Genomic DNA, 27,563 nt, shown 5'->3' with positions numbered 1-27,563 from the left:
TCAGCCTCCCAAGTAGCTGGGACTACAGGCGCCTGCCACAATGCCTGGCTATGTGTGTGTGTGTGTGTGTGTGTGTGTGTGTGTGTGTGTGTGTTATTGCAGTTGTCATTGTTGTTTGGCAGGCCTGGGCTGTGCTCAAACCCACCAGCTTTGGTGTATATGGCCAGCACCCTGAGCCACAGGCATGGAGCCGGGGGTTCTGAAGTTTTTTTTTAGTTTTTGGCCAGGACTGGGTTTGAACCCCATCCCTGATATCTATATGTGTATATATTTGTGTGTGTGTGTGTGTGAGATAGAGTTGCTGGAACTACCATAATCCCTGACTGATTTTTCTACTTTTAGTAGAGACAGTGTCATGTTCTTGCTTAGGGTGGTCTCAAACTCCTCAGCTCAAAGAATCCTCCTCTGCCTACCAGAATGCTGGAATTACAGGCGTGAGCCACTGCATCTGGCCCTATCTCAGATTTTAAATAAAAACATTTATGCTCCGTTTTGTGACTTTCAGAATATTATTTAGGATTCTGTACACAGCTGAAAGAATACATTCTGCTTTGTTTTTTGAGCTGGAGGATACCAGAACTCAAGGGGTACTTGAAGCTTCAGGAATAAAATGATGCATTTTCATGCAGGCTCAGTTTTACTCAATATACTATAGAGTAAATCTCACATTTTAAAACAAAAACTAGAGTTTGGGGCCTGGGTGGGGGGGGTTGTTTGTTTTTTGAGACAGAGTCTCATTTTGTCGCCCTCGGTAGAGTGCCGTGGCGTCGTAGCTCACAGCAACCTCCAGCTCTCGGGCTTAAGTGATTCTCTTGCCTCAGCCTCTCAAGTAACTGGGACTACAGGGGTCCACCCCAACGCGTGGCTAATTTTTTTTTTTTTTTTTTGGTTGCAGTTGTCACTGCTATTTTAGCTGGCCATGGCCAGGTTTGAACCCGCCACCCGCTGCCCCTAGAGTTTTTAAAGAAATTCCATTCTTCTTATTTGGGTTGCTGAATTAATGAATAAGATAAAATAAAACCACAGTCAATTGTACTGAGGGATATCTTTAATAGTCAATTCATATTAATGTGTTTTCAGAAGAAGAAACTGCCTTGGTTATAAAGTCCATAATCCAGCATGCAAAACCCAGGGGAAAATTCTAAGTGTCTTTAGTCATGCTAGAAGTGAAGTCTTTGTTATGTTGACCAAAATAAATAATTACAAAATCCAACAGTCTAGAAAGTTGTAGGCTGTCCAAAATACATCTACCTGCATTTAATAGGCATAAAGAGTTACCCATATGATCTATGATGCAGTTAGTTCCAGCTTTCAAGCATGTCAGCATGAATTTCTCATTCTACTTGCTGTGCACATGGCTGATTGGTGTAAATTTGCAATTACCCAAAACACATATCAACACACAGAAGAATGTCTCCATCATACAGGGTTCAGAAAGGGTGTATGGAATATGGGTAAACCATGAGTTGAATGTTACATACAGTCTTCAAAGCTGAGCATTCAACCCCTCCTCCATTTCTTTCCTACAAAATGTGTTGCAAATTATATTGCATTTCCTTATAAATATTTTATGTATTTGAGGCTTTTTCTTGACTTGCTTAGTGTTTTCTGTTTTTTGTTTTTTGTTTTTTTTTTTTTGAGACAGAGTCTCACTTTATCGCCCTTAGAGTGCTATGGCATCATAGCTCACAGCAACCTTAAACTCTTGGGCTCAAGCAATTCTCTTGCCTCAGCCTCCCAAGTAGCTGGGACTACAGGTGCCCACCACAATGCCCAGCTATTTTTAGAGATGTGGTCTTACTCTGGCTCAGGTTGGTCTCAAACCTGTGACGTCAGGCAATCCACCCACCTCGGCCTCCCAGAGTGCTGGGATGACAGGCATGTCACTGTGCCCAGCCTGCTTAGTGTTCTGATTACCTTTCAATTCAAGCCAGTCAGGATATTGCGGAATAAGACAGATGTTTTCTGTAATATTTGTTTTTCTAGAACTTTGAAGATTGGAAATCTCTTTAAGTATTCAGTGCTTAGATATGCTCAGCTGGCTTGTGGTTTAAAGATTTAGATGTTTTAATTCACTCTTTGTATAGCAAGTATAACTTATTGATTATAGTATCTGTCCTTGCAATTCAGTCAGTCATTGCTTTCTAGGAATGTTAGAAAAAACTGTGGCCCAACAGTGCTCTTTATCTCTGGAAAATGATGATGTCTTGGCCTGGATTTGTGCTTTAATTCAGACACTAATTCAGACACTAATTCAAATTAGTTTGCGTGCTCTGAGAATATACTAACTTGACTATAAAGAAAATGTTCTGGATATTGAAAGAGTAAGCCAGGAGCAACCTAGGATTTAAATTTTTTCCACAATATTGCCCAAAATGAACAATTTAAGCATATTATAATTACTAATGAACTGACAGCACATGTAAACAGCTGTGATTATGATTTTTTTCTGAAAATCTTTAAAGCAAATATCTACTGCTTTTTTCTTTTCCTTTTTTTTTTTCTTTCTTTCTTTCTTTTTTTTTTTTTTATTGAAACAGACTCTCACTCTGCTGCCCTGGCTTGAGTGCCACAGCATCATCATAGCTCACAGCAACCTCAAGCTCCTGGGCTTAAGCAATCTTCCTGCCTCAATTTTTCTATTTATAGTGGAGACAGGGTCTTGCTTTTGCTCAGGCTGGTCTCAAACTCATGAGTTGAAGCAATCCACCCACGTAGGCCTCCCAGAGTGCTAAGATTACAGGCCTGAGCCACCACACCCAGCCTGAAATCTATTTTTGAATAATAAAAAAAATAGATTGTTCTCTCCCACTCCCCAAAGAAAATTGTGGTAGCTGCTAATGCAAAAACAACAAAATGCTGCAGAGAAAAAGAGGAAAGGGGCTTGGTGCTTGCCACATACACCGAGGCTGGTGGGTTCGAACCCACCCGGGCTTGCTAAACAATAATGACAACTACAACAAAAAAAATAGCTGGGCATTGTGGCGAGTGCCTATAGTCCCAGCTACTTGGGAGGCTGAAGCAAGAAAATCACTTAAGCCCAAGAGTTTGAGGTTGCTGTGAGCTGTGACACCACCACACTCTACACGGGGCTACAGCTTGAGACTCTATCTCAAAAAAAGGAAAAGTAAAGAAAAGAAAAGAGCAGGACCTCCTAGAGAGGAAACAGAGGAAAATGATGACATTGTCTATTGGTTTCATGGAGAGTTTAGTACTGAGCAAAGGTGGTTTATTATCTGAAATTACTGAATTCTGGCCAGTATTCCCCAGGAATGTGAATAAAAATTGGCTCTTTGTGGATTCCCAGTGCATAGGTTTTGGGTAAATAAACAATTGCATCAATATTTATTGTATTCTTATATAATTCACAAGCTACTGGTCAGACATGGTAGAGTGTGCCTATAGTCCCAGCTACTTGGGAGACCAAGCTGGCAAAGACCAAAGAGAGGTCTGGCCTTTCCCCTAAGCTCTTAGCATGTCCTGCCTAATTAAGAGTGTCATTGTTGGGCAGCGCCTGTGGCTCAAGGAGTAGGGTGCCAGTCCCATATGCCGGAGGTGGTGGGTTCTAAACCCAGACCTGGCCAAAAAACACAAAAAAAAAAAAAAAAGAGTGTCATTGTTTATTTGGGGACCTTGAGCCACACCAGATAGTCTCCCATTAATTTATGATAAGGTCTTTATACCAGGCAGAGTTTGCTCTTTGTCAGGCCTGCCACATGGGCAGTCAACTGTGTTTACTGCTCAGGCCCCAGTAAAATCCCAAGGTAAGCTTCTCTGTTTGGCCATATTCCTACATATTGACTTTTGAGTTTGAATGGGTCGGTGCTATTTTAAGGTACCACACAGTGGGGGAAGCAGTACCAGCACAGAGCTCCGTGACAAGCAGCACTTTCCACATGACACGTGGACCCTGCCTAAGCCCCCCAGAGCAGTAGAGAAGGGGAGAGGTGAAAGGGACAGAAAGGCAGTGCTGGGTCAGTGGGATGTGCCAGTGACGTTTCTGTGTCTCACCTGTGTCCCCTGAGTGGCAAGGCTTGGGGGAAGGACACCAGCCTGAGACAAGAAAAACATTGAAGACACAAATAGTTTACTTTCCAAAACAGTGGGGTAAAGAGGCTTATGGCTTTTTATTTATTTATTTTTTTTTTGTAGAGACAGAGTTTCACTTTATTGCCCTCAGTAGAGGGCGGTGGCGTCACACAGCTCACAGCAACCTCCAACTCCTGGGCTTAGGCGATTCTCCTGCCTCAGCCTCCCGAGTAGCTGGGACTACAGGCGCCCGCCACAATGGCGGGCTATTTTTTTGTTGCAGTTTGGCCGGGGCTGGGTTTGAACCCGCCACCCTCGGTATATGGGGCCGGAGCTCTACCGACTGAGCCACAGGCGCCGCCCGAGCCTTATGCCTTTTTCCTTATCATATGGTTGGTCTTTAAAGAATGATTTTACTGGACGGTCCCTGTGGCTCAAAGGGGTAGAACGCTGGTCCCATATGCCGGAGGTGGCTGGTTCAAACCCAGCCCTGGCCAAAAACTGCAAAAAAAAGAATGATTTTACTTTCAGTTGTGTCACTTTCAATTAAATCAGTTACCTGACACTTGCTTTTGTTCTTTCTTTAATCATAAATCTCAAATTACCTTTAATACCACCCCAGCCCCAGGGCTTTCAAGCCTTCCCCATAGTAGCTGCCACTGGGACGTGTCTTCCCGATCTTACAGTACATGACATTATGTGTGTGTTCCTTAATACAGGCCAAGGGCACCTGGGGTGCGCCTTGAGGGCCGTTAGAAGGAGGCCGGGGGCCCTTGGGAGAGGCCGGGAACCGTTGGGAGACCACGAGTGCACACTGGGCGGGTCCCAGGGACAACCAGGACCAGAAAGTGGGGTCCAAAGAGTGGGTGCTCTTGCAACCCTCACCACTGGCGCCCTGCAACCTGCAGACTTGGCTCCCATCAGGCGCCCCAGAGGTGAGCAGCCTCTTGCCTTTCTGCGTATTCAGCTGTTAGTGGCAGAAGCCTGAGCTGATGGGGGAAAACCCAGGCCTCCGGTCGCAGCCCCGCCCCTCGGTCCTTCTGCGGGCAGCGTGGCGAGGACGCAACTCCGTCTGCCCCCACTGCGCGGAGCAGGTCTGGTCCTCGGAAGAAGAGTCCAGCCTGCACAGGGCTCATAAGCTCGTCTCCAAGTCCCGGGCCGTGACTGCTCAAACCCAGGAGGCCGCCACCAGGGGACCGCGACGTCCGCGGAAGGAGCGCCGGATGGACTGGACTCTGTCGCCTGTCTTACTGTGGCTGTTTCCGGACCTGTTTGAGCACAGGCTCCAGTTTTAGAGATCTTGGAGGACGGGAGCAGGGAAACATTCGATCTCTGAACAGTGCTTTCTCCACTCATCACTCCAGGGGAGCTGGAGGCCAGGTGACCTTTGTCCACCTTCTTCCTGAAGTTGAAGCCTGGATCACCTGTCTCATCCAGCGTCAGGAAATCCCCTTTTATTTTATGGTTGCCTTTTGTCTCCTCGTGCCTCCATGGGGGCAGATTGCTGCCCCTGGATTTGTTCATGCCTTCCTGTATCCGCACTCTTGGGTGAACCCTCCTATCCTGATGCTGAGCTTGGACAGGTGCCTTGCTTGGTCAATGGGACAGTAGTAAAGGTGATGCAAGACGAAAACTGAAGATTGTGTGCTGCTTCTGGAAATTAGGCACCAAACCCCGATTATCTTGATGGGTGACACCCCAGGACCCCTAAAGACCCTGCTGAGAGAGAAGCCATCCAGGCTCATCCAGCTCCCGGCAGACCTGCCACCTGACCCCCCAGACACGTGAGTAAACTCAGCCCAGATTAGCTGAGTCTGGTAGAATCGTGGGCTAAATAAGTTCTGTTGATTTGATGTAGATTGCTACTCAGCAGCATATAACTTACATGCTACTCAAAACATTAGATCTGGGCGGCGCCTGTGGCTCAGTCGGTAGGGCGCCGCCCCATATACCAGCCCCGGCCAAACTGCAACCAAAAAATAGCCGGGCGTTGTGGCGGGCGCCTGTAGTCCCAGCTGCTCGGGAGGCTGAGGCAAGAGAATCGCTTGAGCCCAGGAGTTGGAGATTGCTGTGAGCTGTGTGAGGCCACGGCACTCTACTGAGGGCCATAAAGTGAGACTCTGTCTCTACAAAAAAAAAAAAAAAACACATTAGATCAAAGCTCTTCTTCCTCCCCCCCTTACACCCCTAACTCTCAGTCCTTACCCAGTTACACCAAGACTTGAGGATGCTCAGTAAGGTTTCTAAGCAAGTATATTTTCCATATGAACCCCCTGCATCAGAATTGCCTGGAGAACCTTTTGGAAATAGCCAATAATCTTTGAGAGTGCAGTATGAGAATATTTAATGTGACGGGTACCTCTGTCCACAGGACACTTTTGAACAGTTTTCCTTCCTCAGCCACAGTTATTACAGCGTCCCTACCTGCCCCAATCCCTTAGTGTCACCTAGACATTGTCCTAAAAATATAACCTTGGGGGTTTGGAGGACACCACCACCAGCAGCACTGATGCCCGTTGCGAAGTCCCACTTCCCCATCCCCTCTCCTCCTCAGGTCAGTGCTCTGCTTCAAGCCACTGACAGCCTGAACCTTCTCTTGGGTTTATCCTCATGACCCAAGCATTTCTGAGGCCTGAAAATGGTGCTGGAGGAAAAATTGAGGTGAGGTCTTGGAAATAGTCTTCCCACATTTGACTTTGTATTCAGGCCTTAACTAAAGGGAAATCAATTTTATAGCAATTCCTCCTCTACAGTACTCCTGAGCTCACTTTTCTAAGGAAAAACGGCTCAAGATTCATGTCCTAAAGCAGTGGTTCTCAACCTGTGGGTTGCGACCCACAGGAACTATATTAAAGGGCCATGGCATTAGGAAGGTTGAGAACTACTGTCCTAAAGGGAATAAAATCAGCACCCTATATTTGCAATCTCCCTCCTCCACTAGAGCCTCCCACCACTGCTTTACTTGACATGGACTCTTCCAAGTACTGGTTAAGAGTTAGTATTCAAAAGTCCTTGCCAGCTGCCCAGCTCAGTTCTAACCCCACAGGCTCTGTGCTTATTATGGCTGGAACTCTGAGGACCAAGGGCTGACCTTGATGACTTGGAACAAAGAGATTATGTGAGCCTGAGATGTCCCAAAACATGGATTTTCTCTATGTCAGGCTCAGATCAGTCAGTCTTGTCCACTTTCACCAAGAGCTTTTCTGCCAACACCTTGACAAATGCTGTTGGGCTGTGCCTCTAACCACTAAGATTTAGCCAACAATGAATTAGTACAAGGCAGCTTCTTAAACCATACACTGAAATACACAAGTTACAGGGCGGTGCCTGTGGCTCAGTTGGTAAGGCACTGGCCCCATATACGGAGGATGGCGGGTTCAAACCCGGCCCCGGCTGAACTGCAACCAAAAAAAAAAATAGCTGGGCGTTGTGGCGGGCGCCTGTAGTCCCAGCTACTCGGGAGGCTGAGGCAAGAGAATCGCTTAAGCCCAGGAGTTGGAGGTTGCTGTGAGCTGTGTGACGCCATGGCACTCTACCAAGGGCCATAAAGTAAGACTCTGTCTCTACAAAAAAAAAAAAAAGAAATACACAAGTTACATACAAAAAAGCATAAAAGTAAGCATAGATAAATTATGAAGACCTGATTGTGCTGGTGTGTTGTGGAAGACCAGGGACCACCCTTAAATTGTCCATGGATGGCCCAACGAATGTGTCTGAATGAAAGGAGAAGCCTCCTTCAAGTAGTTCCAAGTTCCTTTTTCCTTTGAATATCCAGTGTCCTCCAAAGCCACTTTGTTTTACTAAAGTCCTCGATCTTACTTGGGCCTTCAGATTTCAAGGCGTTTGAAGGCTCTCTGCTCAGTAATTTTTATAGAATCATCATTTAAGACACCTTTTTTTTAAGTGAAATGTAAACTCTGAGAGTGGTATTACTGTTTCTTGAGAAGGAATAGAAGAAAGGAAGGAAAATGTATGCCTGCCACATGCTGCATGCACCTGTGGTTGGTCATTAAGATGTCATTTGTTCTTGAACAAGATCATACACATTACCATCTTGTGTATGTGTGGGGATGTATAAGAAGTATATGTGGTTTTTGTCTGAGATGATTGCCATTGAGTGCCAGTGAGGTTGTAGATGATTTTCATTAAATTGCCTCAAACTTCTAGAAGCCAGAAGACCAATGGATTTTCTTCAGGTTTTAGCTATCCTGCTTGGGATGGACTGAGGGATATCCTCAAGCATAAAAGCTGCAAAAATATAAGAAACTTTCCTAAGTGGCTTTCTTCTTAGGAGTCAACTCGCCTCTAGAAACCACCTGCCTTTGTTTTCTCCCCACTGTTTTCCAGCCATAGTTTTTTACATTTTCTCCAGAGTTTTCAGTGGTTATCCATAGGAGGCTGTGTCTGATAGGAGCTGCTTGCCCATTGCAAAAACAGTTCCACTCTGTTAGCAAAGTTTTAGGAAATATGGGTAGGTAAAGTTTTGTGACTGACTCCAAATCAAAGACTGTACTTGCACAAAAACATTGCCCTTGAAGTGGTCAATTTGGGAAGTTATATGTGAATTCTAGGAATGCTGCCATTGCTCAAAACATGTTTGGGACCCCTTGCTGGAAATTTCCCTTGGAGCCAGCTCAGCAATTATATAAGAATTTGGCCTCATTCCTACAGAATTTCCATTTTCCACCTCAAATGGTATTAATGCAGTATGGGTGACCCTCTAGTCACCTACGCATGACAAATGCCTTTCCAATTGTCTTCTCTCCAAGTTACAGAGTAAGTTCCTGAAGTTTTCTAGTTCTCTGTCAGATCCCATATTCCTGGATTAATGCAGGGCATATGGTGGGTTTTATTTTTTTTCTTATTTTTATTTTTTTTGGTAGAGACACAGTCTCACTTTATGGCCCTCGGTAGAGTGCCGTGGCCTCACACAGCTCACAGCAACCTCCAACTCCTGGGCTTAAGCGATTCTCTTGTCTCAGCCTTCCGAGTAGCTGGGACTACAGGCGCCCGCCACAACGCCTGGCTATTTTTTTTTTTTTTTTTTTGGGTTGCAGTTTTGGCTGGGGCTAGGCTTGAACCCGCCACCCTCGGCATATGGGGCCGGCGCCTTACCGACTGAGCCACAGGCGCCGCCCCCATATGGTGGGTTTTAGCAAATATTGTTGAATAGTAAAAATACATGATGCAATGGTTTACCTTATTTTTTTCTTTATTTTTGGAGTAAACATGGCAAGCAGTGGCTTTTTATTTGATTATTCTATGCATAGATAATTGCTGGCCAAAGGGAGCAACTTTCCAGTTTGTGGAGTAATGAATGCTTTCTGGCAGGTCAAACCTTGCAGCCTTTTTGTAAATACCATATCAAAGCAGGTTAACAATTGCTCTTTACCACACTGACTTGCAAATAAATACTGAAAAGCAATTTTTAGTGACCAGATTAGCAAAGGTTAATGATTATAATGAATAATGAAAAACTGAAACTGCAGCTCATTGTTAGTTGCTACTAAAAATGCGAGTTAGGAAAATTTAATGTTTTCACATTTTAACATCTTAAAATGTTCTCTGCCATTTGATTGAGTTAACCACAAGAATGGTAGAAACTTTACAGTAAAAATTGTGTAGAATATTAAAAATAGGGGCCAGGCATGGTGGCTCACTGGTAGCTCATCCTAACACTCTGGAAGGCCAAGGCCAGTGGATTGCTCGAGCTGAGGATTTCAAGACCAGCCTGAACAAGAGTGAGACCCCATCCCTACTAAAAAGAGAAAAACTGATGAGTGGAGGGAGGGTAATTGGTAGGACCACACCTACGGTGCATCTTACAAGGGTACATGTGAAACTTACTAAACGTAGAATGGAAATGTCTTAACACAATAACTAAGAAAATGCCAGGAAGGCTATGTTAACCAGTATGATGAAAATATTTCAAATTGTATATAAAACCAGTGCATGGTGTCCCATGATTGCATTAATGTACACAACTATGAATTAATAAAAAATAATAATACAAAAATTGAAAAACTGAGATAAGAGGATCTCTTGAGTCCAAGAGTTTAAGGTTGCTATGAACGATGATGATACTGCTGCACTCTACCTAGGGCAACAGAGTGAGACTGTCTCAAAAAAAAAATTGAGAATAGAGAAATACATGAACTATGAACTATTCTGACTCCACTTAATAGCTTATTACCTTGCTAATGTATACACCAGAGAAATACTGATTGTAAGCAATAAGAAGAAAAGGCAGTTGGCTATATATTGTGCATGTAGTTTCTCTTTCCTGATTACACTGCCTGATAAGTTCATTGCCACAATACAAAGTACTGGTAATAGTGGGCATCCATGTCTTGTTTCTGACTTTAGTGAAAATGCTTCTGGAATTTATCCATTGTATCAGGTATCTATTGCTCAGTAACACACTCTCTTGAAGCTAAGTTGATTAAAACAACAGTAATTTTTTTTGTTCTTGTTCACAGATATATACCTTTTGACCAAAATGATTTGTATCTGTTCCCGTGGTATCGGCTAAGATGGCTCCTACTGGGCTGGGATAATCTACTTTCAATATAGATCACTCACTTGGCTGGCAAGTTAGTGCTATCTGTTGGCTGAGAATTCAGCTGGTCTAGGGCTGGGTACTAGAGACTTGGTTCTTGTCCATGTGGGCCTCTCCTTGGCTACTTGGCTTCCTCATTAAATGATTGCTGAATTCCAAAAGCAAATGTCCCAAGTGACCCAGACAAAAAGGGATGATATTTTTATGCTCTTAGAAATCACATAGCATTATTTCCGTTGTACCTTATTATTTGAGGGCGTTGCAAAGTTCCACCCAGGTGATGAGCAAGAGCACATACATGCCACCCATGGAGTAGTGGCAGTGTTATAAGATGAATGGTGACATGAGAGACATTTATGTTCTAAAGTTGATATTTTAACTTTTCTCACTAACAAAGACCTCAAAACAACTTCTCTTACATATAATCTGTATGCTGTTTGTATATTTTTGATTAATGTTTTTATCCAAAATAGATTAGGTGTTTAGGGCTTAGATATGATACAGTATAATGTTTGCCACCAAGGAATACATCTCTAAAGAACAAAGCTTACCTTTCCTGTTTTTGAACTTTTTACAAATGGAATCAGCTATTAGGAGTAATTTTTTGTTGTGCTTCTTTTGCCCAAAGTTGTGTAAGATTTGTATGTGTCACTATGTGTAGCTGTGCTTTCTGTTCATTTTCATTGTCGCCTGGCACTTTATGATAACAGTTTATCAACTATACTGTGGAAGACAGACCTGGCCCTTTCTAGGTTTGTCAATTAGCATTTTTGTCCAGATATCCTAGTGCAAATGTGCATGAGTTTCTTTGGTGTATACCCTCAAGACTAATAACACAGATGCTTATGTTACTAAATAATGACAAACTGTACCAATATACACTCCTACCAACTAGTTTTGAGAGGGGATACCCAGAGCAAGTAAGGTCTAAGAGGACAGAGGTCTTCTCAAGGAAGCCCCAAGGATATACCTGCAAGATCCTCCCCGTGGTGACTCAGCTCTTGGGAATTTGTAAACTTTATTTCCTGGGACCTGGAGGCTGATGCTTGCTTCCGCTTTTGTGAAAGCCTGAGGTTCCCTAAAAGCCAGAGCCTGGTTCTTCAGCTTGATTCAAACTGACCAATGAGAAAGGTACCCATGGGCTGGAACTTTTTGACTGGGGATAAAAAGGAGAAGATTGAGCCATTTGGGACAGTCTTTTGAATTCTTCTGTACTGAGCCCCCACTCTGAGGGCTGAAATAAAGTCTTTTCTCTTCTTTTTTTTAATTTTTTTTTTTTTTTTTTTTGGTTTTTGGCCAGGGCTGGGTTTGAACCTGCCACCTCTGGCATATGGGACCGGCACCCTACTCCTTGAGCCACAGGCGCTGCCCATTCTCATCTAATCAAGGTGTTTGGGTGTTCTTTTCTCTCTCCATTAGGCTTTGTCTTCCTGAAACAGTCTGATAATTCCTGTTCCAAACCCTTGTTACCTTTCGATTTTGCCAGGTTTTTTCTTGTTTATGGCAAGATTGCAGTGTAAAACAACACCTTTAATCCTACCTTAATCTCACTTTACTGCTGCAGTCCCCAATCCTTGGGTCACTGACTTGTTATGAGCTGGGCACGGAGCTCACCTCTGCGCCAGGGCTTTCCACCCCTAACCCCTGTCACTGCAAAAATTGTCTTCTATGAAATTTATGAACTGGGCCATACAGCAGGAGGTGAGTGGATGTGGGGAAATTAGAGATTGGGAACCCTGAGTCCCCTAAGAGAAAAACATCCAAGAGCAAAGTAGAGCTTAGGAGTTTAACTGAGCAAAAACCAGCAGCTTAGCTTTAGTGTTTCAATTGGTTTTTAATAAAGATAGCTTTGCTGACTAATAACAAGTCTGTGCAGTTCTTGCAGATAACAGGTTTGAGGAAGGAAATAACCATTGCAACTTTCCTGCTTGAAGGTTAAATGGCCCAGGTACATAGGAATTCAAACGGCCATTGCAGGAGCGACATGGCAAGGTCTGAGGAGTAATTGATCGAGCCTGGGAGCTGGCAGCTCTCCCTGTAAAGGGATAAGGCTCCTTTTGCCAATATGGGCATTGGGATCACCTGGTTTGCCCCACAGGGGAACAAGGGGACTGCCATCCCCTTTGGACCCTGATGAGCAAGGCCAACCAAGCAGATGTGGGCACATCCTATTTGCTTTAATTTTCTGTTCCTTGTTTCTCAAAAATGCACAGTCTTGGCAGCACCCGTAGCCCAGTGAGTAGGGTGCTGGCCACATACACTGAGGCTGGAGGGTTTGAACCCTGCCTGGGCCAGCTAAAAGAACAATGACAACTGCAACAACAACAACAAAAAGAAATAGCCAGAAAAAAAAAAAATGAAGAAGAAGAAGAAATAGCTGAGCGTTGCATTGTGGCGGGTGCCTGTACCTGTAGTCCCAGTTACTTGGGAGGCTGAGGCAAAAGAATTGCTTAAGCCCAAGAGTTTGAGGTTGCTGTGAGCTATGACACCAAGACACTCTACCCAGGGTGACAGGTTGAGATTTTGTCTCAAAAAAAAAAAAAAAAAAGAAGAAGAACGCAGACGCTAATTACAGTTAACTATCAATTAAGGAAGAGGAGATAATGGAAGAAAGTACTGTATTCATACAATTGCTAATGCAGCCCACAGGCTGATCTTTGCTCAGTTCTCAGTTGCTCATAGACCTCTCACCTAAAATTGTCATTGAGCGAACTCAATAAAAGCTGAGTGGTCAGAGTAGACAGGGTCTACATTGTGTCTCACCATAGTTAATGAAGGACGCCTTTCAATGAAGAATGTCTTTTCCACGGATGGTGGAACTGGCCCCTACTGCCAAAAAGGTTGTGGACTACTGCCTTACTGCATGCTACCTTTTAAAAATGCAGAAGTGTTTCCTCCTCAGAGAGTCTGCCCTCTCAGATACAATAGCTTAAGGTTGTTGTACAGAAGTGTTCGGCTCCATGTATGGCAGACCAGAGACACAAAGTGTTTGAACCCAAGTCTAGGTTATTTCATTTCTGCTTACAGGCTGGCTAAATCCAGCTAGAGTTCTTGTCTCTAAGCTAGACTGTGCTTAAAGCAACCAAGAAAGAGTCATGCCATCATTCTAGGTCTTTCCTAGCATTTCCCGAATGTGACAGATTTGGTCAAATTTTGGTCAGCCATCCAAAGTACTGCAGAGGCAAAGTAATGCAGGCCAAACCTTTTTCCACCATGTACCATGAGGCAGCAGCTTTTTAGCCCATGCCCAGGTACGAATCAGGTGCTCTGTTACAGTGGAAGAAGGGAAGGTGCACATTGGTGTACACCTGCAATCCTGCCCACAGCTCCTTTCTGCCTTCATTTTCTTTATTCCTTATTATTTTTTAGGGTTGTTTTCTGTTTGTTTGAAGAGTCTTTATAGTGTCCAAATTCTTGAGCAATAAAGCTGGGTTGACGATTCATTTTTCTCTAGTTGTCACTGTTAATGGGGTATAGTCAGGTGTCCTTTTCCTACTTGGCTGCTTTCAAGAACGCTTTTGTTTTTGGTGTTTCTGTGATTCTTCCACAATGTAAATAAGAATGGATTTTTTTTTATGATCCTACTTAGTACACATTAGGAGGTACATTTGTGGGTTCATGAGAATTTCAGAAAATTCTCAGTTATATTTATTTCAGACCAGCTTTCCCCATTCTCTCTTTAAAACTCCAATTAGGTTGTTTGAGTCTCTAATTTTATCATCTATATCTTCTCTTTTTAATTTTCTAACCTCCTAGCTCTGTTCCCCTTCTAAGCAATTTCTTCATATATTTTTCCAGTTCATGAATCCTCACTTTTTAACCAGCTCATTGAGTTTTAAATCATAATGATTGAAGGTGGTGCCTGTGGCTCAAAGGAGTAGGGCACCGGCCCCATATGCTGGAGGTGGTGGGTTCAAATCCAGCCCTGGCCAAAAACTATAAATTGTGATGATTATATTATTTACTTCTAAATTGCAAAAGCATAGAGTATTAATAGAGATTGTTTTAAAAGGCAATTTATTTAACAGAATTTTATCTATATGAAATGATATATAATATATACCAATGCCAAAAAATAATCCTTTGTAAAGGATTTTGAGGTGTAGGGATAACAGCAAAACCTGTCTTTTCCCCCTTTTGTTAGTTTGCTGAAAGATCAACTCACAAATACGGTAGATTAATAAGAGAAAGGTTTATTTCCATATACCATGTGCATGGGAGGAATTACAAGAATGATTACCCAAAGCCTCAGTGATGGTTAGAGACTTTTAAAGATGCCTTTTAGAAAGGGGCAGGGGAGCGGCGCCTGTGGCTCAGTGGGTAGGGCGCCGGCCCCATATATTGAGGGTGGCAGGTTCAAACTCAGCCCCGGCCAAACTGCAACAATAAAAATAGCTGGGCGTTGTGGTGGGTAGCTACTCGGGAGGCAAGAGAATCGCCTAAGCCCAGGAGTTAGAGGTTGCCATGAGCTGTGTGTCACCACGGCACTCTACCGTGGGCAATAAAGTGAAACTCAGTCTCTATCAAAAAAAAAAAAAAAAGAAAAGAAAGGAGGGGGGAAGAGGGTAGAAAGTATATGTGCAGCAAGTGGTTGCTGGGGGGGATGTGTGTAGATGGGTGGAAACAGATTGATTTGTAGATTAACCTGAAAGACAGTTTTGCTTCAAATGACCTTAGGGCCAGGTCTATTAATATGCAATATGAAAGTCAGCAGCCCCGGGCGGCGCCTGTGGCTCAGTGAGTAGGGCGCCGGCCCCATATGCCGAGGGTGGAAGAGTTAGAGGTTGCTGTGAGCCGTGTGATGCCACGGCACTCTGCCTGAGGGCGGTACAGTGAGACTCTGTCTCTACAAAAAAAAAAAAGGAAAGTCAGCAGCCCTTTCTGATTCTAAATCAGAGTTACTCAGGTTTTATAGAGAGGCCAATGCTTTCTTTTCTTTTCTTTTTTTTTTTTTGCAGTTTTTGGCTGGGGCCAGGTTTGAACCCTCCACCTCCTGTATGGGGCCGGTATTCTACTCCTTTGAGCCACAGGCGCCATCCAGCCAATGCTTTCTGATCATGAATGGTCTTTAATTCAAAATATTCTTCATACCAAGGAATCATATTTTAGGATGAAATTTCCTTTGCTCCTTCAGAGGCAAATATCAAACTAGCCCATTCCCATTCATTTCTTCAGGCTTTCAAGCCTATGCAGGATCCTTTTATGGCCTCAAGGGTTGGAGGACTACTTTCCCTTGCTGAAATCTGTAACTTTGTTTGTAAATCATAGATGGAAGACACCCCTTGGAGTGTGAGGGGTTATTGAATGTAAGGAAATGCAGAGGTCAATAGTTGAGGAGGTAATGAAGGGGATATGATGATGGACACTTCTTTGCACCAGTGTGAACTGAGCTAGCCACCCATGGAGAGGAGAGTGTTTCTTGGGACATTTATCTTTCAGTGAGAGTGCAGCAGGACAGGATGCGGGTATAGCTTTTCCCTTGTCCTCATCTCGTTTACAAAATTTCCATAGGGAACAAGACAGAAAACTTTGGTGAGTTTTCCATGGGTAATGAAGTGGAGATGTGCACCACTCACACATGGACTCCAAGAGACCTCATGGCTTCTGGGACAGGCCCCAAATCTTCATGAGAACGGAATCTCTTGATGAGACTCTCCACCAGATGAGGCTGGGAGACTTCTCTCTGGAGGGGTTTCTTAGCTGTTGGATTCTTTCCACTTGTCTCCTGTTTCTATAACCTGATACCTGTGATTCTTACTTTAGACAAAAACTTTCCTTGTTGCCATTGCTTTCACTTCTGTTCTCACAGAAAATAGTTATGTATTAGTTATCTGCCTTTACAATAGAAATGTAACTGCCCAAAGTCACAGGTTTGATCTTCACTCACTGCTCTAGCCCCATTGCTTAGAATAAAGCCTGGTCCAGAATACATACTTAATAAATATTTATTGAATGTTGAGTTCTTATTATTTTACTTGAGATTATTTGCAAAAGTAGCATTAGGTAGAGGCTATTCCTAAGTGAAGCCTGCTGAATTCAGCATCTTTGTCTCTACAAAAAAAAAAAGATGCTGAATTTTTTTTTTTTTGCAGAGACAGAGTCTCACTTTATGGCCCTCAGTAGAGTGCCGTGGCCTCACACAGCTCACAGCAACCTCCAACTCCTGGGCTTAAGCGATTCTCTTGCCTCAGCCTCCCAAGTAGCTGGGACTACAGGCGCCCGCCACAACGCCCGGCTATTTTTTGGTTGCAGTTTGGCCGGGGGCGGGCTTGAACCCACCACCCTCGGCATATGGGGCCGGCGCCTTACCGACTGAGCACGCCGCCCTGAATTCAGCATCTTTAGAAGTGGAACTGATCAGGTGGCATCTGTGGCTCAGTGGGTAGGGTGCCGGCCCCATATACTGAGAGTGGTGGTCCCGGCCCTGGCCAAATTGCAACAAAAAAAATAGCCAGGCATTGGGTTCAAACCCAGCCCTGGCCAAACTGCAACAAAAAAATAGCCAGGCGTTGTGGGGGGCGCCTGTAGTCCCAGCTACTTGGGAGGCTGAGGCAAGAGAATTGCCTAAGCCCAGGACACCACAGCACTCTGTCCTATTAAAGGAATAGAATGTTTTGCATGTAGTTTTGAATTAGGTTTTCATGGAGTTTAGCAAACTCATCTCTGCTTTGTAGAAAAGGTCTAGATTGCTCAGGCTGGGTCCAAAACCAACCTACCAAGACAGTGATGTTTAGTACCGGGTATGGCATCTATTATTTAGAGAATGGAGGGGCGGCGCCTGTGGCTCAAAGGAGTAGGGCACCAGCCCCATATCCCGGAGGCGGTAGGTTCAAACCCAGCCCTGGCCAAAAAAAAAAAGAAAGAAAATGGATTGTTCCTAGCACTCTGGGAGGCTAAGGTGGGTGGATTGCATGAGCTCACAAGTTTGAGACCAGCCTGAGCCAGAGTGAGACCCCATCTCTAAAAACGGCCAAGTGTTGGGTTGGGCGCCTGTAGTACCAGCTACTTGGGAGGCTGAGGCAAGAGAATTGCTTGAGCCCAAGTTTGCGGTTGCTGTGAGTTGTGACATCCTGGCACTCTACCAACAGTGACAAAGTGAGATTCTGTCTCGAAAAAAAAAAAAAAAGAAAGAAAGAAAATGGATTGAGCTACTACAGTAGGATCTCTAATAATAGTCTCTTTAACGGGTACAATTTAAAATGTCTCAATTACCTAGGAATAAATTTACCAAAAGATGTGCAAAACTTCTGTAGGAAAAATTATAAAATTTTATCCAAGGACATAAAAATGAGAAAATAGACATGTTCATAGATTGAAAAACTCAATATTGTAAATAAGTCTGTATTGCTCTAAATTATAGGATCAATGCAATTCCCATTTTATTGTGGTACTGGACAAACCCACTGGAATTGGCTACAAAAGGTATGACAATGTGAATAGTTAAGTAAAAGCGAAGACTGTCTTGGAGGAAAGGAGTAAGATGGGAGGATTGCCCTACCCCACACAGCAGAGTATAGAGTTCCAGTAAATAGGAGATGTGGCACTGGCCCAGGCCCAGGAGAAAAATACAAAGGCCAGGATCAAACTCTGCATGCATGGGCTCAGGACTTTTGAAAGGCAGCAGTTCTGAACAGTGAAGAAAAGACAAAGTGCTAAGGACTGTGGCTGTGTTTCAAAGGATTTTATGTGATTGTGAAACCATTTGACAATCTGGTGAAGTCAGACTCTAAAACCAACAGAAGGGAAAACTTGCACAGGGATTTATCAAAAATGTTCAAAGTGACTATGTTGGTAATAGTGAAAAACTAGAACCCCGATAACCACTGCAGTATACTGATGTGAATGACCCCAAAGGAGATAGCAACAAAGGATGAAAAGCATGGAGATGCTGGGCTATGGCCCAGACCAGACTGTCCCACCAATTTTAAGACCACACCCAAACTGACCTCAGGGAGATCAGTACATTCTCCAAAACACTGTGTGAGCCTGCAGCTTTGAACAAGGAGGGAATTAAACACAAGTTTGGAACAAGAGGGTGCCTCAAATACCCATGGAAGCCTCAGGCTTGCAAAATGGAATTTGCTTCTCCAATTCTAATTAAAGTCCGTCAGATTTACTCATAACTTTTTCTATTCACTCAGGAAATACCTATCTTGACCAGTGTCAGCTTCTGTGATAGACCAATAACAATGGTGACGCTAAGATTAGCCCTGGTATTTGTGAGGTACTAGAAAAATGTCTTTATTCCAGAGTCGTAAAGGTACTAGGAAGGGTAAAAATAGGTTAAACCCTAGAGTTCTGTGTGGGATTTAGTTTCTCTAACTGTAGAAGACAACCTTTTACAAGAGCTGGAATAGTCTCAAGGCATGTGATATTCACAACAATCCACATTTCTTAAGATTGAACTGAACAGGGCAGCGCCTGTGGCTCAGTCGGTAGGGCGCCGGCCCCATATACCGAGGGTGGCGGGTTCAAGCCCGGCCCCGGCCAAACTGTAACCAAAAAATAGCCGGGCGTTGTGGCAGGCACCTGTGGTCCCAGCTGCTCGGGAGGCTGAGGCAAGAGAATCGCTTAGGCCCAGGAGTTGGAGGTTGCTGTGAGCTGTGTGAGGCCACAGCACTCTACCGAGGGCCATAAAGTGAGACTCTGTCTCTACAAAAAAAAAAAAAAAAAAAGATTGAACTGAAAAAAGCAATTCTATTTCTGGGAAAAACCTGCTTCTACCAGGAAGGAGATGGAGAATTGAGGCTCACAGGCCAAATTAAATGCAGTGCCAGGGAGTGAAAGGGAAGAGGGCTTCCAGCTCATTTTAGCAATGGCCTTAAGCCGAGTACAGCAGCAGTCATTAAAACTCAAGGCTGCAAACAATAGCATAAAGTTGCCAGTGGCAGGAAAACACTAAGGGGCAGAGATTATCACTTAGGAGCTGGCTCCCCCACATCAGATGGGAGCCATCAGGCAAGGGAGAAAACAAGTCTGAGGCTCAGCACCCTTAGGTCAGTGAGTAGGGCGCTGACTATATACACTGAGGCTGGTGGGTTCCAGACTGGCCCAGGCCGGCTAAATGACAAAAATAGCCAGGTGTGGCGGGCACCTGTAGTTCCAGCTACTCAGGAGGCTGAGGCAAAAGAATCATTTAAGTCCAAGAGTTAAACTCTTGCTATGACACCACGGCACTATATTGAGGGCAACATAGTGAGACTGTTTCAAAAAAAAAAAAAAAAAAGGCTAATTTGACTAGTTATTGCAAACTCTAATAGCTTGAGCAAACTGGCTCTGCAGCCATGGAGCAGCTGTTTTATCTCCCAAGACTGGGGTGACTGGAGACCTGGGCCAGAATCCATTAGCAACTGGTAACATAGGAGACCAGGACCTAATTTTCAGGGAAACAGGTTGTGAAAAGGGCCCAGGACAAGCTAAACCAGCCACATACGAAGTGGGTCTGTAAAAAATCTTGCCTAACACCAACACTGCCTATCCCCTAGAGTTAAGATTCTAGGAAAAAAAGATATCATTTGTGCAACTATTGTGGGAATACCACAAAGCAGAAGCCAGAGCCAAGAGGCCAAAGTAAGGCCTCTAGGTTGGAGATACTGGAGACTAGGGGCAGGTAGGTTTATACAGGACCCAGGTATAACTAATGCTGGAGATGTCAGCTGTTACTAGATCAAGTTACACCTTGACTTAAGTTTTCCACAATGTATTTCAAAGTGTCAGGAGTGACAAGGTTTTTCTACCCCTTGTTCCTTGGACACCCTCCTCCATCCCAGAAAATGAATTTAGTCTGAAACTGAGCTCTGCAGAATTTACCAACAAAAATGGTAATAAAACAGTTGAGATTATCAGAGACTTTGGAAAAATATTCCTGGGGTTACCTCTTAGGTACATGCAAACAGTTAGACCTATTTTTAGGACACAGATACTCTGTTTTATTTTTTGAGACAGTCTATGCTGCCCTCAGTAGAGGGCCATGGTATCACAGCTCACAGCAATCTCAAACTCTCTGGGCTTAAGCTAGTCTCTTGCCTCAGCTTCCCAAGTAGCTGGGACTACAGGCACCCGCCACAATGCCTGGCTATTTTTGTTGTTGTTGTTGTAGTCATCATCATTGTTTTAGCTAGCCCGGGCCAGGTCGAACCCACCAGCCTCAGTATATGTGGCTGGTGCCCTACCCACTGAGCTATGGGAGCAGCCCAGGACACAGATATTCTTATACAGTAAGAAATCACAGGAAAACTGAGTGAGAAAAATAACATACTTATCTCCAATGTGTTTTATAAGACATGTAAAGTGACCCCAGGTACTCTGACCTGGAATAAAAAAATTATCTGAAGTGGACACAAATTTTAAAAACTGATGTTTATTTTCCTCCTTTATTTCCATCTTGTTTAAGAGCTTGTGGAAGAACAGCTTAAGACCACTCAGTGGTTGTTCCTACCCATTCAGTGGCCTGAGCAGTGGGAGCTGCAGACCAGTCTTCAGTGGCAGGCTGGGCACTCCAGTCTTCTGTTAAGAAAATACCAAAATGCCATCAGCTGTGCTCTCAAAGTACCTTCCTCACCCCACACCAGCCCCAACAGCAATCTGTTAGATACACATTGCATTCTATCAGATACTAAGACCAAGGCCAGCACATTCTAAAGGGACCTGATCCAACTTGCTAAGTTACCTGCAGCTGTAGTATATTGAAATGAAAACTTTTTACTGCTAGTGTTAACAGCCACAGAGACCATTAAAGTTAGAACAGAGAAGTTCCCAAGCACCAACCTGACACACTTGTATGGATACATACCAGTGGGGAACTGCTGAATAGGCACAGAGGGCACTTGCACGCCTTCTGACCAGTCTGCCACCTCTGGTTGCGTAGCAGTAAACTCAGGAGCTGGAGCAGTCCATTCACCCTGAAATTCCTCCTTGGTCACAGCTTTCTCAGCAGCAGCCTGCTCTTCCTTTTCAATCTGGTTATTTAAAACAAAACAAAACATCAAGATCATAGGGACTAGTTTTGCTTCCTAGAAGAACAGACCAAGGCCATGTGACCATAAGCTTTGTGCAAGTTTACCTCTTCAGGATCTCTGTAGAAATAGAGATCTGGCATGACCTCCCACGGATGTTCACGGGAGATGGTGCCACGCATGCGGAGAACTTCCCGGGCCAGCATCCACCACATCAAACCTACTGAGTGAGCTCCCTGCAAGAATGCCAAACTATTAAAAAGTGATACTTGATTAACCCCGAACAGCAAACACCTCCTTGTTTTCCGTCATGTGCTCCAAGGCCCAAAAAAAGAGCTATAACAAAAACCATTCTATAAATCAGGGGTTCATGACTTTGCACATTGGAACCAAGATTTAAAAAAAACCTATTGTCAATCCAACATGACAACTAAATAATCATACTATGCAACTAAATGATACCTGGGAGCAGCGCCAAACACTGTAATTGAAAATCAGTCTTTGGACAATTTTTATGTGTACAACCAGGGTTTTGAGGCCAGTTACAAACGAACCAATTTGAACCACACAACCCACCTTTTAACAATCTCATAGCAGGATTCAGGTTATTCTGAAAACAGAAAAGCCAAGTAATGCCCGATAAAGAGAAAGGGAGGAGAAAACAGACCATTTTCAAATGTTTTCATCAACGTTCTCAATGTTGTTACGCATTAACATTATACTTGTAGCAAGGATTACTATCAAACCCCACTCATTGGGCCAGAGACCCTTGTGGTGTTAGCGAAAAACTTGCCTCTCATGTAGCACACTACCTACACTTGTGAGTTCACCGGCCAGTGGCCTAAACTCCAAGCTCTAACAATGTGCACAGGAATATCTATTTTTCCTAGAGACTCATTTGGAAACTAAATCATAAACTCATTACCTTGTTGTTGCAAGGGATGGCGATGTCCACATAACGCAGAGGAGAATCTGTGTTACACAGAGCAATGGTAGGCAGGTTAACATAAGATGCCTCTGTGAGAGGTTGGTGGTCAGCCCTGGGATCAGTAACCACTAGAAGACGAGGCTCCCGGAAGGCTGCCTGTATCTGGTTAGTGAAGGTTCCGGGAGTGAAGCGGCCAGCAATAGGAGTGGCTCCAGTAGCAGCAGCAAACTTCAGCACAGCTCGCTTTGAAGTTATTAAATTCGGAGTTAGCAGTACCCCAGAGATGGTTTCTTTATTCTTTTTTTTTTGAGACCAAGTCTCCCTATGTCACCCTGGGTAGAGTCCTGTGGCGTCACAGCTCACAGCAACCTCAAACTCAAACTTAATCATTGGCCTTAAATGATTCTCTTGCCTCAGCCTCCCAAGTAGCTGGGACTACAGGTGCCCACCACAATGCCTGGCTATTTTTTGTTGCTGTTACAGTTGTCACTGTTGTTTAGTAGGCAGGCCCGGGCCTACTTTGAACCCGCCAGCCCTGGTATATGCGGCCAGACCCTAACCATTGAGCTATGGGCGCCAAGCCTCCAGAGATGGTTTCATAGGAACTCTCCACATGCTAACATCCAGTTCTATAAATCATACAAAGCAGCCTATCTAGCCAGAACCTTCAAATACCCTTTCCTAAAAAATAAAAGCATTAAAGTAACACTTAGAGAATTAACTCCATGTCCCTTAGGTTAAATGAAAAGTACTTGTACGCCCCTGCCTGGAATGAACTCCCACACCCAATTCCTTCCTCAGGCATCTGATGCATTGGCACCCTCATTCCAGAGGCTCCAAAACCACACTGTTTGCTTTCAAGTATCAAGTTGGTCATTCTATGAGTAAATCGAGCCAAGTTACTCATTTAACTTTAAGTTCCTCACAGGCCTATAAGAATTAAATGAACACTCCTAACAGAACAGTGCCTGACACCCAATAAGCACTTCTGGCCTCTAGTCAAATTTAATCACAACCACACTATATAAAGCAAGTACACACCCAGTTTTCCTTACGGTCCTCCTCCTTGCATCCCTTCAAAATGTAAAACTGTTTTTCTACTGTATCTCAAGCACCTAGCAACACTGCTTGGACCAATCTAGATGCTCTGTACATTGCTGTATCAAGCATGAGCTATCACTCAATTATACAACAATAATTAAAACCACAAATCATCCCCCACAAAGACGGTCAAGAGAAGCCATCCTACTGTCAACACCAAAAAAGAAAAGCAGTCTTGGGTGGTGCCTGTGGCTCAGTCGGTAAGGCACCGGCCCCATATACTGAGGGTGGCGGGTTCAAACCCGGCCGCAGCTGAACTGCAACCAAAAAATAGCCGGGCATTGTGGCGGGCGCCTGTAGTCCCAGCTACTCGGGAGGCTGAGGCAAGAGAATCGCTTAGGCCCAGGAGTTGGAGGTTGCTGTGAGCTGTGTGATGCCATGGCACTCTACCGAGGGCCATAAAGTGAGACTCTGTCTCTACAAAGAAAGAAAAGCAGTCTTACGTAATTTTTTAATTTGTAAAAATTCAAATCATGGGATAAACGAAAACTTTGTTAGAACTTGACACCACTGCAGTCTAGCCCCGGCAAGACAAAGAGATCCTGTCTCAAAGAAAAAAATTTGGAAAGTCACTATTAGTTTTCCCAAAAGAAAAATATAAAGAACTGTCAAGACATAACTGAGGCAAAAGATGAAAGTTTTACCTTACTAGTAACTTTTAAAAAATACTAATTAAGGTATTTTCACTCAAATTGCAAAAATAAAAACTTGCATGAGACTTGGATGAGCCAAAAACTAGTACTCTAAAATATTTCACTTTAACATAAAAAAGTGTGATGAGCCACTTTAATAGGGTCATCTCCAGATACTGAAGGGAATGATACAAAATAAAATGAAAATATGAAGTTCAACACTGTTGGATGCAAATACATATACTGAAAAGGCTGAATATTGGCAATTCCTGAACAGTGGAATTATGGGCTATTTTTACACTTTTTTTCCCATATATCCCCAAATGTTTGTAAGCTTTATTTCTGTAAAACCAAGCACTGTTCCACAAACCTGGCCAGTATTCCTGGAGGATATGACACTGACATCGGCAGGGTTTTCAATGGCAACAATGGCCCGAGCTGCCAACAGAAGTTTTTCCCAGGTCCTCTTCAGATTTATGATGTAGATACCTAGATAAGGGCAGAAAGATTTAACATTTGACCTAGTTAACGCAAATGAATAGTCTTCTAAAATGTTGAGCGTATGTGGCAGAGAGTACTATCAAACTCCAGTCATAGAGGCAAGCTCTACTGGTGTTAGCGAAAATCCTGCCTTTAATGTAGCACACTTCCGACACTCAAGAGGTTCACTGGCCAAGGCTGGCCTTCACCCTGAGCTTTAATAGTGTGCAGCCCCTACTCAATTGGCAAAGTCCACTTTTCCTTTCCCTTGCCCTAGGCCCTGGGGCTCTCTACAAGTTCTTACTTCCTGGACTCTTGTCACTCCTATCATCTGCAACGATGCCAGATTCATTCTAAAACTTCTTTACAGCATGCCACTCCTGGCTTAAACCCTTCAGTGGCTCAATCTCTAAGCTAAACAAGTACCTTAGCTAATGTCTGTACTTACAACTAAGATTACAAAAGTTAAAGCAATGACTGACCATCACTTTTCCTTTTGTAGATGTACTGTTCCATTTGGAAGTCAAGATTGGTGCCACCTAAGTGGGTTCCTGCTGCAAGGAATTTGAGGACATCCTCCTCCTTCATTTGCAGGACATCAAGGGCTCCGGACATTGTGAAAATTTCCCTTTAAGTTACGATGGGAATCTGCAAAAGTTTGTTATTTTCATTCCAGTTGTTAAGTAGAAATAGATACATTCTAACTATAAGTCGAGTCCACTTCATATTTAAAAGCAACTGAAGACTATACCTTCTATCGTCTCAGCCATAGCTTAGCAAGGTAGTAAAAAATAAGACACAATAGAACGTTAACAGACACAGGCCCCACGTTAGAGAATTGAAACAAATCTCGTGGAGGAAAAAATGGTGTAGGCGAAAAACCCAGCGTAATGCAACCAGACAAAAACAGCAAAATGAAATCCAACACAGTTCAAGGCACAGCAGAGTTGTTAATGGATGAGCAAAAGTTAATTAGATGACAAATGAGCGGCCAGAGGAGCCATGTTTGCGGACGCGCGAATTTAAAAGTAGGGCAGATACGAACATTTCCAAGCAGACTGTAGACAGACACTTTGGAATAACTTCGCCGTGCTGTCACTAATAGTCCCCCTTAAAAACCCTAAAACCGCAATTGCAGTTAACCGCGAACGGGAAAACCGAACCCGTCCAAGTCAATCGGCGCCTCAGCCTCAACTCACCGCCGAGCCGGTGTCCGAAAGGAGCACGGCAGGGTGCTCTAGCCAGCTTTCGACGTACCCCCAGCCCGGGCTGACCGGAAGCCCAGCCTGGGGCCTCAACTCGAGCGCGACGTCCGCCCGCCCCCAGAGAAGTGCGGGAACCTGCAGGCCCGAACACAGCCACGTGCGGACCGGCGGCCTGAGGCGGAGCGCACCAAACCAAGACACATCTGGTCCGACCTGCTTTTATCCCCAGTCTCCGCACCCCTCAAGAGCGCAGGAAGCTCATCCTGGTGATCTAAGAGAACGCCGAGGACCACAAACAGGACTCACCCAGAACAACGCCGTATGGGCCCTCCCCGAGCGGCGCCGAAAAGACAGTCGGCCGGAAATGACGTCCTTATATACTCAGCCTTTGGCGGAAGAAGGGCGGAGCTAAAGGGAGCGCTGCAGGAGGAGCTCTTTCCGGAAGGCGGGCTTACCGCTGCCGCCTGGGGCTTTTGAGTAGCGGACGGGGACTGCCTTGTCCGAGCTGGGGAGGCGCTAACTCTCACGGTAATTCCTATCCAGAACCCGAGCCTGAAGCTAGCCAGCTACTTGGGGGAGCCCTTATTGAGCTGTTTTGTACCCGTGAACTTGAGCGACTCCCCTCACCTAAGCTGCAGTTTCCTTACCTGTAACGTAGGAAGGTTTTTTTGTTGTTTTTTTTTAATGAGACAGAAGTCTCAAGCTGTCGCCCTGGGTAGAGTACCATGGCGTCACAACTCATGGTAACCTCCAACTCGGGTTCAAGAGATCCTTTTAACCTCAGTTTTTCTATTTGGCCTACAACTATTTTTTAGTGGAGACGGGGCGGGGGGTAGGGTCACGCTTTTGTTCAGGTTGGTCTCGAACTCGTGAGCTCAAGCAACCTACCTGCCTCGGCCTCTCAAGAGTGTAAGGATTACAAGCGTGAGCCTCCGCGCCGGGTCATGTAGGAAATTTTGTTCAACGCAACAAGCCTAGATGTTCAGGAAACCAAAGCTGAATAATTGATTTTCTTAAACCTTTGAATTCTGGTGTTTGATGTGTAATTCTTTTTTTATAAAGTATTAAAATGTCTCATTGGTTTTGAAAATGTGGACATCTTTGAGCCTTTTACTTGCATCCTGTAGGATTTCCAAACACAAGGGCTCATCTGGGCTGGATGGCAGGTGAAATATCAACAGCTCATATTTCCTGGGAGAGGTTCAGAGTTACAGCATGTGATGAATCTGGGATTTCAATGCATGAACTAAATACTAGGCAGGATATGCCAAGTGATAAAAGTTGCAGGCCAAATATATTTGGCAGACAGAAGGGACCTGTGAAATACAGTGCCCCAAAAGCCTACAGTCCCTAGCACAGCTTTGTATTTGAAAGAAAAAAGTCTAAGCCCAGTTTTTTGTTTTCTTTTTTTTTTTTAAGTATTAACCCCAGAACCCAAGTTTGCAAAAGGAAGGATCTGAGATTTTTTTTTTTTGAGACAGAGTCTCTCATATGTCACCCTCAGCAGAGTACTATGGTGTCACAGCTCACAGCAACCTCAAACTATTGGGCTTAAGTGATTCTCTTGCCTCAGCCTCCCAAGTAGCTGGGACTACAGGTGCCCACCACAACGCTTGCCTATCTTTTGGTTGTATTGTAGTTGTCATTGTTTAGCTGGCCAGAACTGGGTTCGAA

General features: G+C 44.2%; 1 protein-coding gene and 2 non-coding genes across 4 annotated transcripts; all 3 read right to left on the bottom strand.

The window, feature by feature from the left end:
* Positions 1-20,938: 20,938 nt before the first annotated feature.
* Positions 20,939-26,245, bottom strand: RPSA (ribosomal protein SA). 2 transcript variants are annotated; one of them, XM_053600344.1, is made up of 7 exons: positions 26,196-26,245; positions 25,167-25,332; positions 24,575-24,693; positions 22,469-22,714; positions 21,651-21,779; positions 21,381-21,546; positions 20,939-21,094 (listed from the first exon to the last, which is right to left on the bottom strand). In XM_053600344.1, the coding sequence occupies exons 2-7, from the start codon at positions 25,297-25,299 to the stop codon at positions 21,000-21,002; spliced, it is 888 nt and encodes a 295-aa protein (XP_053456319.1). In that variant the 5' UTR covers positions 25,300-25,332; positions 26,196-26,245; the 3' UTR covers positions 20,939-20,999. The 2 variants fall into 2 exon arrangements, with proteins under 2 accessions (XP_053456319.1, XP_053456320.1); XM_053600345.1 differs by having other exon boundaries at positions 25,884-26,205.
* Positions 22,264-22,413, bottom strand: LOC128592990 (small nucleolar RNA SNORA62/SNORA6 family). Its single transcript, XR_008382183.1, has one exon. It is a non-coding gene; the product is annotated as a small nucleolar RNA SNORA62/SNORA6 family (small nucleolar RNA).
* Positions 24,765-24,916, bottom strand: LOC128592992 (small nucleolar RNA SNORA62/SNORA6 family). Its single transcript, XR_008382186.1, has one exon. It is a non-coding gene; the product is annotated as a small nucleolar RNA SNORA62/SNORA6 family (small nucleolar RNA).
* Positions 26,246-27,563: the final 1,318 nt, after the last annotated feature.

This window comes from Nycticebus coucang, chromosome 8, assembly GCF_027406575.1.
Source record: "Nycticebus coucang isolate mNycCou1 chromosome 8, mNycCou1.pri, whole genome shotgun sequence".
NCBI lineage: Eukaryota > Metazoa > Chordata > Mammalia > Primates > Lorisidae > Nycticebus > Nycticebus coucang.
The sequence above is the reverse complement of the archived record's forward strand: the minus strand, read 5'-3'. Positions and strand labels throughout refer to the sequence as shown.

What these genes read in the sequence shown, in the direction of transcription:
- RPSA (XM_053600344.1), bottom strand. Translation starts at nt 25,299, where the DNA reads ATGTCCGGAGCCCTTGATGTCCTGCAAATGAAGGAGGAGGATGTCCTC. An exon ending in CCTCCAGGAATACTGGCCAG is followed by an intron (nt 22,715 to 24,574) that starts GTTTGTGGAACA and finishes ATAACTTCAAAG; the next exon opens with CGAGCTGTGCTGAAGTTTGC. An exon ending in TATTCAGCAGTTCCCCACTG is followed by an intron (nt 21,095 to 21,380) that starts GTATGTATCCAT and finishes TTTTCTTAACAG; the next exon opens with AAGACTGGAGTGCCCAGCCT.